The 12,189-nt window shown below is 50.1% G+C and overlaps 1 protein-coding gene across 1 annotated transcript; it reads left to right on the forward strand.

Annotated features, from left to right (window-relative positions):
* Positions 1–5,093: 5,093 nt before the first annotated feature.
* Positions 5,094–7,921, forward strand: ASCL1 (achaete-scute family bHLH transcription factor 1). Its single transcript, XM_011386856.1, has 2 exons — positions 5,094–6,442; positions 6,816–7,921. Exon 1 carries the CDS (start codon positions 5,682–5,684, stop codon positions 6,393–6,395), a length of 714 nt encoding a protein of 237 aa, XP_011385158.1. The 5' UTR covers positions 5,094–5,681; the 3' UTR covers positions 6,396–6,442; positions 6,816–7,921.
* The last annotated feature ends 4,268 nt before the right edge of the window (positions 7,922–12,189 follow it).

Here is a 12,189-nt window from a genome sequence, read left to right on the forward strand (position 1 = left end):
CTCCCTAACCGAAAAGCCACAGTAAAATAATAGTTTGTGCTTTTTTTGTTTTGTTTTCCAGCTTTTTTTTTTTTTCTTTTTCAGGCGTATTGAAAAAGCAAATAGATTTGTTAGACGCCTGGATTCCTTAATGCAGGTGCAGGCCTGGCTGCCGTGACCAAGAAGCCGAGCCAAATCCGTGGTTTGTGCTATTCTGCCCCCTGAACAGGCCATCCCAGGCTGGGCAGACTTAACCAGGCTGGGCAGCAACCATTTCTGATGTTACCTTGGGAAAGGTGTGCTGGAGACAGTAGATTGTGCAGTAAATGTACTTTCCATTTCCCTGGGTAGGACAGTGCCAAGTACAGGCTTAGAGCAGCATACGCCCCAGGACAGAGGCCCTGTGTTAGAGCTACTGGAAACCAGTAGGAATGCCCAGCACACTCATTTTCTCAAAGCACCATGACTTCTCGGGCTTACAGCTCACCAAAATTGAGGGCTGCATTAAAACCCTTCTGTCCAATCAAAAAAATCTAAGGTCTGTCTTCTTCTTTGCATTCTCTTTGCTTCTTATTCAGGATCCACTATAAATACAATTTAATTTAAGGATTTGGTCAATGGAAAACCTAGTTTCACTTTTAATATTAACTCTCCTCCCCGACCCCACTCCCAAAGAAATAGCACAAAGGGAGCTTTTAAGTGACGAGGCATATATATATATATATACAATCTCCTTTCCATAGAGGGAAGGCGCACAATTCTGGAGCATAAGGATAGTGTGTGAGCAGAGGTGGCACTGGCCTGGCCTTCAACTGTGAGTGGAATTTAAGGTGGCAGGAGGCTCAGGGCACCAGAGCCTCAGGTCATGTGGGCAGTGATCCCTATGCATCACTAGGAAAGCTGTCTCCCCATGTAGTTCCTGGTGCTGAATGTAGATAAGGTTTAATCTAAGGTATGGCCCAGCTCTAGGATTCTGGAACATAGAAAAGGGGCCTGAAAGTACAGAAATTAAGGCCCCTGTTGTATTGCAGAAGAAAGAGAAACCTTCTCATTTTTCTGGAGTGTCCATGTTTTGCGTAATACACACAGAAGGGTGTCAGTGTCCTGCCTCCCCATCGCAAGAAAGGCAATCCCTGATATGTGTGGAAGGAGTTGCAAAGTGAATTCACAGACAGCATCAGATTTCATTCTCCTGACAGCCTTGCCAGGTGAAGCTTCCCTACTCTGTGCAGGGAATGTTGAATGAAGGCATCCAACATTCCTTTTGTGAGTTATCTTCTCCCTCCACATTTAGATAAATGGAAATTTGAGTGTCATGGTCAAATAAAGCCTGGGGTCTTGCTCAGAGGCAGGCCCACTGGGTGGCAAGAGAGGTCAGAACCAGTGGCTCTGTTGATGCCCCTTGCATGTGCTGTCCATAAAGCATGTCTAAATTTCTACTGTTTATGTTAAAAACTTGGTTCCTAGCGCCATCACCTTGATTTGCAAGTGTCACCACCATTCCTCAAGAATGACAGAAATTATCCACTCTCAGGCGCTGGGACAGAGGGTCAGGGTGGCATTGGATCTCCAATGGCTGTAGCAGTTATCCAAGGGTGCTTCCAGGAAGCCAAGAGCTGGGCATCCTTCTCCAACAAACCCCTTCCTGACTGGGCTGTGTGAGCAGCAGCAGGACATTTTCATTGTTTTAGGAAGGTTATTCTTATGCATCCCTTTCTATTTAGACCTGATCTGGAGTGCTCCACAACAGCTCCGTGAAATCTCACAACTCTTAGAGGTAGGTACGATAACTATGGCATGGTAACAGATGAGGAAACCGAGACTCAGAGTGCAGGCTATCTGCTCAAGGTCACACCGCTATGATACCAAATCAAGTCCACCTGCTTTATCCTCCAGTGCAAGATCTGGAGTTCCTTGGGCCTAAAACAGTATGTGGCAATTCTCTCCGGTGTGGGAGAGGGAGAGGGAGAGGGGTGTCATACTCTAGGGCACAGAGTCTGAGGCGGGATTCTAATTGGCTCTTGAGCCTCTGTCCTTTGCTCCAAACCGGTGAAAACAACAGGAAAGCCAGTTTCTGTGGAAAACTCCCCTTGGTAGTGCACAATCCCCTAAGGCAGAGGCGGGAATCCCTAAAAAGAGATTCTAGACCGCTCTACCATAGCATGAGAGGAGAAGGTGGAGTCAGAGTGCTGGGGTTGTGGTGGGGAACATTCTTTGTATTTATTTACCCCAGCTGGAGGAAGAGAATGCCTGGGTTCTTGGAGAGCTTTGCAAAGCATGTAAGGAAGCAGGCTTAGGATGTGCGAGTGGAGAGAGTGAGAGCGGAATTTTGGCTCGAGGTTTGAGCGGAGAGAATAGGGACAAATGTTCCGGTGGCTTTGGCCGGAAGGATCCCAGCACCCGCTGTCTTTTCTCCTGGGCAGAGGCCAACGCAGTAGGACCGCTACAATGCGCGGCTTCATTGGTTGACGCTTCTACTTGGGCGCACGTTTCATGGCGCGCGCGCGCGCACGTGTGTGTGTGTGTGTGTGTGTGTGTGTGTGTGTGTGTGTGTGTGTGTGTGTGTAGGCTCTGGCCTTGAAGTCTCTGATAATCAGGGGCTCTGTGCATGCGTGAAGCCTGCAACCTTAAAAGAAATTAAGAACGTGTGCTGACGATCTGCAAATTTTCCGCGCTCTCAGATACATTTAGAAATTAGCTAGTGTCTGCCCCTCCTGCACAGATCGGAAAATTGAGGGCAGTAGAGGAAGAGATACTTGTTCAAGGTTATAATGCAAAATTATGACAAAACCAGGACTATGGACCTTTAGGTGTGGAATGATTAGAGTCCCAGCTGGAAGCAATTCAGGCACATGGTTTATACGAATGTGAAACAAAATTCACTTAGATGCATAGATGTTGATGATGCGCTCTTACCAACCCCCCTTGCTGGAGAGAAGGGTATGGGGCGCCAGAGGTTTTTTCTAGACGCCTCCTAGCGGCCTGCACCCAGAGCTCACAGCTGGGGCAAGCGAGTAACAGCAAGTGCTTAAATAACCTATTTCGCCAGGTGGTTGAAGCTTCCTGGGTTTGGAAAGCAGGTGGTGTGGTTCTGCTTTAGGCCTCATCGCCTCCTACACATCCAGAAGAAGAGATAACTCTGATTTTAGAGACCTCTCAGCACCTTTCTTGGGGTGGGGCATGGAATGGAAGGAGAGGCCAGAGGTGTGAATTCAACACTGTTCAGCAAAGTCCTGTGGGGTCAGCAAGCCATAAATTACTGTGTTTGGGGGGGGGAGGGGCGGGTGGTGGTGGAGCTGTGTGGGTTTACAGAACCGACTTCTGTTGGGACAGATTTAGTGCTATACTTCCCAATCCCATCAGTTTTTAAAGAGGAAACAGACAGAAAAAAGAGGTGATTCTCCTCGGGAACCACCGGTTCTTCCTACCCGCCGCCACGATTATTGTTCGGACAAGACTCAGCCAGCCACACATACCAAGGGAGGCTCCTTGGATCACCCCGACGGATCCTTATCCACAAAAGGAAGTTCAATGAGAAGCCATTATCCGGATAATTCACCACGACCATCCCTGCACCCAGGTCTCTAACCAAAACTGCCTATTTCTCCTGGACAAACCAACTAGATGATTACCCTCTGCTTCCTTCTGCCTGAGCAGAGCAGACGCGACATGACACGCGCGCCCATGCCTCCCTCCCCTGCCTCCGCCCGAGCGGTACGGAGATGGGACCCGTTATTCGATCCGCTTTCCTCGCAGCGCCGCGTCCCAAGGTGCCCCGAAGCTGGACCAGGCTCCAGCCAGAGAGCGCCAGGGCCGAGGGCCCAGGAAGGGCGCCTGGGCGGGCGCTGTCCAAACGGCCGAGCGACGGCTGCAAGCGCCTCCCTCTCCCTCACGGCGCCAGCACGCGGCCCCGCCGGGCTCGGCTCCCAGTCGCCTGCCACCGGCCCGCCGGGCACACGCCTGGAGCCGGATAGAGGCTGCGCCAAGGCCGCCGAGGTGCCTGCGGCGGCGCCCAACAACCAGAAAAGCTCCTCTGGCCCAGCCCCTCGAACTCATCACTCACCCCCCTCAGTGCCCCACATCTTTATTCTCAGACCCAACCCGGCATATCCCAGCGCACTCCCTTCTTCATGCGTCCTCCACCCCTAGCCAGTGTGAAAATTATTCTTTGGGGGGTCGAGAATGCTACAGGCAGCCGGAGGTCATTCTGGGGCATCCCTGATGTACACACCTACCTAAAGGCGCTGGTCACAGTCACCCCTCAATGCGATCACCTCCCTTCTCACACTTGCTCAATCGTGAGGAGCACATGTTAGTTTGTAGACCTAGATGGGGCATTAGAGACCATCTAATCCAACCTCTGCTGTTCCAGACAAGGGAACTGAGGCTCAGAGAGGATGCCATTTACTGGGGGCCACAGAGCCAGTGAGAGGACGCATTGGGACTAGAACCCAAGTCTTAGAAGTACTTTTAGTGTAACAGTCCAGGAATTCCGACGGAGTTGTCCCCCTTCTTTCCGAACTTCAAACGCAAATTTGCTTCAGCTCCCAAGGACGGTGAAGACCCCCGAGAATGACAGTGGGTAGGAGAAGAAACCAGGAAATATGGAGCCCCACTCCTCCCCTAACCTCCACACGCCCTGTGCCACTTTTTCTGCCCCCAACCCTTTCCTGTGCTTTGCTCCAAGTTCCCAGGAGAATTCAGGGGCACTTCACCCCAAACCTGTCCACTCACACACCCTAACTCCCAGAGCTATTCGCCCCTCCTGCGACACCGCCCCCCCGCTTTTCCAGAGCCACCCCCCCGACTGCAGCCCGCCCCGAGCGCGCCGCCTGTTTATTCAGCCGGGAGTCCGGCACGCGCCAGGCGCACGCACTGCAACAACAAACCCGGTTGAATGGAGACTTTGCAAGGAGCGGGTGCAGGGAATGGGCGGGGGGAGGGGAGGAGTGGAGGGGGAGTTTAGGGAATGGGTGGGAGGAGGAGGTAAAAGGAGGGGGGAATGGGGGCTGCAGCCGCTCGCAGCAGCAGCGGGGAGTGGGGGGCGAGGCGGGGCCAGGGCTGCGCGTGGGGCTGGGTGTCCCATTGAAAAGGCAGACGCTCTCCGTCCGCCCAGCACTCTCTCACTTCTGGCCAGGGAACGTGGAAGGCGCACCGACAGGGAGCCGGCCAGGGAGGGCGAGTGAAAGAAGGAAGTAAGAAAGAAAGGAGGTTAACAAAATAAGAAAAACGGCCTGAGCCACGGCTGGAGAGACCGAGACCCCGCGCAAGAGAGCGCAGCCTTAGGGGAGAGGAATTGGAGATTCAGTAGAGCGCGCTCACCACTGACTTTTGCTGCTTCTTCTGCCTTTTTTTTTTTTTTTTTAAACAAGAAGGCGCTAGCGGCAGCCTCACACGCGAGCGCCACGCGAGGCTCCCGAAGCCAACCCGCGAAGGGAGGAGGGGAGGGCGGAGGAGGAAGAGTGGAAGGAGGAGGAAAAGCATTTGCACCTTCTTTGCTCCCACCCTAAGAAGTCTCCCGGGGATTTTGTATTTTTTTTTTTTTTTTTTTTTTTTTGCTAACTTCCCTCCGGTCTCCCTCTTCATCTCTCCTCTTCTTTTCCTCTCTGTTCGTGCACCCAAGTCCTTGTGTCTCCCTTACGCGCCCCGTGCCTCGCGTACCCTCTCGCTCCAATCCCGCGACTACTTGGCAGCCGCTGCGCATGGAGAGCTCTGCCAAGATGGAGAGCGGCGGCGCGGGCCAGCAGCCCCAGACGCAGCCCCAGCAGCCCTTCCTGCCGCCCGCAGCCTGCTTCTTTGCCACCGCCGCGGCCGCAGCGGCGGCGGCGGCAGCGGCGGCGGCGCAGAGCGCGCAGCAGCAGCAGCAGCAGCAGCAGCAGCAGCAGCAGCAGGCGCCGCAGCTGAGTCCGGCGGCGGACGGCCAGCCCTCAGGGGGCGGTCACAAGTCAGCGCCCAAGCAAGTCAAGCGACAGCGCTCGTCCTCGCCCGAACTGATGCGCTGCAAACGCCGACTCAACTTCAGCGGCTTCGGCTACAGCCTGCCGCAGCAGCAGCCGGCCGCGGTGGCACGCCGCAACGAGCGCGAGCGCAACCGCGTCAAGCTGGTCAACCTGGGCTTTGCTACCCTTCGGGAGCACGTCCCCAATGGCGCGGCCAACAAGAAGATGAGCAAGGTGGAGACACTGCGCTCGGCGGTCGAGTACATCCGCGCACTGCAGCAGCTGCTGGACGAGCACGACGCTGTGAGCGCTGCCTTCCAGGCCGGCGTCCTGTCTCCCACCATCTCCCCCAACTACTCCAACGACATGAACTCCATGGCCGGCTCGCCGGTCTCATCCTACTCGTCAGACGAGGGTTCTTACGACCCGCTCAGCCCCGAGGAGCAAGAGCTGCTCGACTTCACCAACTGGTTCTAAGGGGCTCGGCCTGGTCAGGCCCTGGTGCGAATGAACTTACGAAGCCGGTAGGTTGCATTTTGGAGGGAAGGGGGCGGGGGTTACTTGTCTTCATCCTTTTTTCCTCCGTCTTAATGTCTATAGGGGACTGTCTCCACCGAGATGAGGGCTGGGGAGGGATGTTGATTTCAAGGATTTGTTGAAGTTAGTTGATTTGAAATCCTGGCTTGTTAGTTTCAACATTGGCGTCTGATAGTGGTTTTGCCCCCGTCTCCAAGGACTGGAGGATAGGGGTGAGGTGGACAGATGCTGGAGAACCCAGCACTAAGACCTGTCAAAAGTGGTGCCCTACTGGACAAATCCTCCGCTAAACTTCCATTTTCCCCAACCACTTGCCTCAAGTTCACGTTAACCTCTCCTGTTCTTCTCTTTATGTTACAGGGTGACGGCACAACCTGCATCTTTAGTGCTTTCTCGTCAGTGATGCTGAAGGGGAGGAAAAAAGGGGGGGGAGCGAAGAAGAAGAAGAAAACCCTAGGCAACCAACCCCACCGCCAACTAAGCAAAGCAGGCCTGCGAAGCAAGACTCTCACAAAACAGGGATGAGCTCAGAACCGTATCTTTGCACTCCAATCATTCACGGAGATATGAAGAGTGACTAGGACCTGAGTCAATGCTCAAAATGCAGCTCGTGTGCAAACGCATCAGGATCCTGGCGGAAGGGAGCAGCACACGCCCTATAGAAACTCCCACCCACCACTAACAGGCAGAGCTGAAAGCGCTTGCTCGGGTGCCTTCACCTCCCCGCTCTCCTTGAAAGCGCAGTTCTTAAGCCTCTAGCAATGGGTTGGTGTCTTTCCTCTCAGTATCCTCCATCCCAACAAGCTGTGGACATTTGTCTGCAGTGAAATCATGCTATACTCATTCCTCTGAAACCCAGACCCGCCCCCTCCCCAAGCCCCACTCCCTCACACCATCTTTTCTACTGTTCTCATCATAGAATGCTTCCAATCTTTTGTGAATTTTTTTATTATAAAAAAATCTATTTGTATCTATCCTAACCAGTTTGGGGATATATTAAGATATTTTTGTACATAAGAGAGAAAGAATTTATAGAGTTTTGTACAAATGGTTTAAAATGTGTATATCTTGATACTTTAACATGTAATGCTATTACCTCTGCATATTTTAGATGTGTAGTTCATCTTACAACTGCCATTTCTCCTATGTGGTTTTGTAAAGAACTCTCCTCAAAGGTGAGATCAAAAGGCCACCAGACGTACTTAAGCACCAATGTGTCTTACTTTATAGAAACTTTGTTAATGTATTAATGATGTTATTAAATACTGTTCCAGAACAAAGTTTATGCAGCTACTGTCCAAACGCAAAGTGGCAGCCAGTGCTTTTGATAGGTTGCCTTTTGGGAAATTTTTACCACTGCCTTTTTTTCCTTACTGTTTTATTACAAACTTACAAAAAAAAAAAAAAAAACCATGTATAACCCTGTTTTATACAAACTAGTTTCGTAATAAAACTTTTTTCTTTTTCTTTTTTTTTTATGACTGAAAATAATCAGCTGCCTCCAAGTCTTTGACTCCACTGCACTGTCCAAGTTATCAAAATGCCAAAGGGAAGGGGTCTGTGGGAGAGGAGAGAGGGTGGTGCCACGTGTGCTAACTCGCAGATGTGACAAAGATGAGTGCTCCTACCAGTCCTACCTGAGTTGGCTCTGTGACGAATGTAGAGGGAAAAGATACATAAGTAAAAATAGTTTTCTCCCCCTTTGATGCTACAAATGTACACCTACACCAGGTGGTGATTAACGGCTGCATCATCTTTTAATAAAACGACTGTACATTTTTTTTTTAATGTGAACTGGAAAGAGATGGTCTTCACTCCACTTTCTAACTCTTACTCCCATTCCCAATTTCTCACCGTGAAACCGTGAAAGAGCTGAGTGAGATAATAGGCACTAGGGGTGGGTGGAAGGATGGTTGGTGGTGCTGGAGTTTGGGCACAGCGGGGGCACCCTCTCCACACTTCCAGTGGTGGGGATGTTCTTTCCCCCAGGATATGCACTTTCCATACTGATTTTAAGTAAAGGGCACGTATGATATGAATTCCTCTCGAAAGGAGTTAGATTTAAAGAAATAAAAGCCTTAGAGATGTGTGGTCGCTTTGAGACACTGGCCTATCTAAGCTTGTGACTCTATCCGAATAGCGTGAGCTGCGTGTAAAAGTACCCAATTACCAAGATTCAAAAAGAAATTGGTGGGTTTTTGGCTGGCTTGTTTCTTGTCAGTTAGCAAGGACGTGATCAGAATCCCACTCCGCCTCTTGCCGGCTCCTCGCTCACCGCCTGCATTACTTGCACATTCAGTTTGCGTGTCTCCAGCCAAGCGGAAAGCCGAGCGCAAAATGCATCTTACAAAACCCAACAAAGAACTGGGAGCCAGCACGTCTTCTAGAGTTAAAAATCTAGTCTGTGTTGGTACATCTATACCATTTAGTGGCACAGAATAATCATTTTTTAAAGCTGCGATGCGCGGAGCACGCCACAGCGTCTGATGTCATTTTGCTAAATGACCCTCTATAGAATGCACATTGAGGCTTCAGCCCCTTTCAAAGAGATGAGCGTAATTAAGGGGGAAAAAAAATCAGTAAATTCCTCATCGCCATAAATAATCGTACTTTCTGCCAGCAGTGGGCCAATTTAGAGCTTACTTGAGGGAAGTAATGCTTTTGTGATGCCTGCTTTTATTTTTACCTTCTCATTTGGAGGGCCAGAGCTGGGCTCCCCATCCCCCACTTCTTTTTCTTTTAATTTAGCTCTTTTGCAAGTTTCCAGATAAGGTATGCAAAGAAAGTGTAGCAAGTCATTTATGGCTATGAATATAACATTAGGATAATGTTTCAGCCCGCACAAAGGGTTTTATTCCCCCTTCTCCTTGCGAAGACAGGTGTTCTTTTACTCACTTCTGAATGGGAGATATCCAGTCTCGTTAAACTCGAGGCAAAGTTAGTTGTTGTTTGCCACAATGCGAAGGCAAACTCTAAAAATTCACAAAAACACACACAATTTTGCCGAAGCTAGGAAAGGGCAAAGCGGGGATTGGGCAAAATCTCATTACATCTGCTCTAATCGCTTAGCAACACAAAGCCGGGGCTTGTGCGGCGAAGGGAAGCCATTCACAGCGCTGTGACAGGCCGCATTCAGCCAGCATTAGTCAGCTCCATAAATCACTGCTGCCCATTGGCTGCGCGGCGGGCTTTGGAGCGGCCCTGGGCTGTCAGCGAAATACAAAATGTAGACCCCAGCGGCTAGCAGTCGCAACCTCTCCCCCATCCTAGCCCCCACCACGCTTTCTTTACCCCCCACCCCTTGGGGGGTGCGTAGGGGGAGGGTACTGGGGAAGAAAACTGCCTTGACTTTATTGACTGAGAAATCGTACCTATTCAAAAAATGGCCCGGGACCACTGAGTTAAGACCGGAGACATGCCTGAAATTGACGAGGAGGAGCGGGGGAGTGCGGGAGAGAAAATAAAAACGGACCAACCGCTGGCCTCAGAACTGCTGAAGGCTAGAAATATTGTGGGAGGCTGGGATGGAGCTACTGGGACACGCGTTTCACCTCCCTGACACGGCCTTTACATTTTTTTTTTTTTTTTAATTGGGGATAGGAAAGTATGTATGGAGAAGACTCTATTTCAAGTTCACATCAGGTGGGCCCACCAAAGAAGAGAGAGAGAGAGAGACAGAGAGAGAGAGAGACAGAGAGACAGAGAGACAGAGAGACAGAGAGACAGAGAGAGACAGAGACAGAGAGAGACAGAGACAGAGAGAGAGACAGAGACAGAGAGACAGAGAGACAGAGAGACAGAGAGAGAGAGAGAGAAAACGGTCTGCTCTCTGCATAGGGCATCAAAGGAAGAGCACTGGGGTGCAGTAAGGAAGAGAGAATTGAATGTGCGTTTCTACTTTCCTGTTCTTGCAAGGCTGGGAATCTTAGGACAGGGCATCAGCAGCTCAATTCCTTCGGAACTTAAGCATTCCCGTTTGTAAAAGGGGTTGATGGCGCCACAGTAGCAAGAAGAGAGCTTGTAAAAAGTTAGCACATGGCCTTGTGGGGGAGGTTACAAATCATAGGGAATGGTGAGTGCCTGTTGTTATTCTTTTCTTCCAGTCCTGCCCCTCATTTTCATGGGCACTGGTCAGTTGATGTCTCTAAGTCACAGCCTAGTTTGAGGCTTACCCACAAACCACATAGAAAGAAGTTTGGGATAGATGTGGAGTTAAGGTAGGCTTTCTATTGGCCACAGTCACTCTCCATCCATGATGCTATTTCGCCTTCTTGACATTTACCACTGTCTTAAAAAAACTGCATTCATGTTCGCTTATATGATTGCTGTCAATAACCACCCCCCCCCCCTCAGATAGTAACCTCCATGAGGACAGGGACCCTACCTGTGTTATTCACTTGTATTTTGGGAAGATGGGTATGGTGACTGAATGGATGATCTGTTCTGTTGCACTGATAGCTGTGTTACCTCTTCTTCCTTTTCTCCTTCAGATATACTTTCCGCCCTCTCTGCTGTGCTCCAGGTCTCAGTAGGCTGATCTCTATGCACTTCATCACCTTGCCCTCCGGCTTCCTGTTGGGTTTGGCCACTGGGAGGCACCCATAGGAGCTTGTTACAAAGGAGAGGAAGTAAGTAAGACCTTAGCACTATGCACGTCTCTGTCTCTCCATTAAACTCTTTCCATTGATGCTTTCAGGTATGCCATCTGCTCCTGTTGATCCTGACTACTGCACAGGCTATTCTCCCACAGATGCTCAGGCATGTACTAGTTTTGGGTAAGATTTTCAGAGACTCATAAGACTATCAGTAAGATGCTTCCTAAGGCAGAGGTCAACCTAGCTCTGTTCAAACCTAACTCTGGAAAATCACTTCATCTTTTTGAGCTGGGATAACTTACCTAAAAGTTTGCAAAAGAAGTCAATTACAGTTTTCTCTTCTGGAAAATTAGGATATCTTCCCTTTTATAGATCACCTGGTGAATCAAAAAGGAAAGGGCTTTAGAGCTGTTAATGACCATATTGGTGCAAGAGAAAACTGCTTCTCAAGATCTTCCAGGTAGGAGGTGGTGCTGGGCACTTGTCACTAAGATAAACAAGGACCACGATGCTGTTGAGAAGCCATTCATGCTTTCATTCACCCATTCATTCGTTCACGAGCCATTTATGCACTCATTTTAAAAAGGGAGCAACAAATGATTAAACTGAGTTATTGTTTCTAGGACCTAATTGTCTTAATTTGCATCTTCTAGATGGACCTCCGAGAAGCTTATCTTATTGCAACCTCTTTTAAACATAGTACCGATGCTTCTCTGATGCCTTCATCAACCTTATTTCCTTTTTCTTACTGTTGAGAAGTCTCTGAACTTTTTTCTCCCTCTCTCCACTCCTGGGCCAAGAGATGATCCGTTTTCGGATTTCCCCAGAAACTCCAGGTTATCAGGAGTCAAAGGTAGGGAGGGAAGTGGATTCTCAGACACTAACGTTCTTTCCTCGCTGCGAATGCGAAGGGCTGGGCTCTAGCTCAGGTCGAAGTTATATCCCTTCTTCCTTTATATGCAAGATTAGGTTGTTACAAAAGAGGATGTGTAGGTTAATGGCAGGAAGCAAGTTGCAGCGGCAGACGCTGGCCCGAGCGCGTGTCAGGTTTAATGATTTATTCAAGCTGCAGCGCATCCGGGCGTTGATTGGCTGCAGGCATGCGTCCGCTGTCAGCTGCGCGCGCCGGGGCCTCGCCC

The sequence above is a fragment of the Pteropus vampyrus genome, unplaced genomic scaffold (assembly GCF_000151845.1).
Source record: "Pteropus vampyrus isolate Shadow unplaced genomic scaffold, Pvam_2.0 Scaffold16, whole genome shotgun sequence".
NCBI classification, from domain to species: domain Eukaryota; kingdom Metazoa; phylum Chordata; class Mammalia; order Chiroptera; family Pteropodidae; genus Pteropus; species Pteropus vampyrus.

Coding starts and splice junctions, on each gene's coding strand:
- ASCL1 (XM_011386856.1), top strand. CDS start 5,682: ATGGAGAGCTCTGCCAAGATGGAGAGCGGCGGCGCGGGCCAGCAGCCC.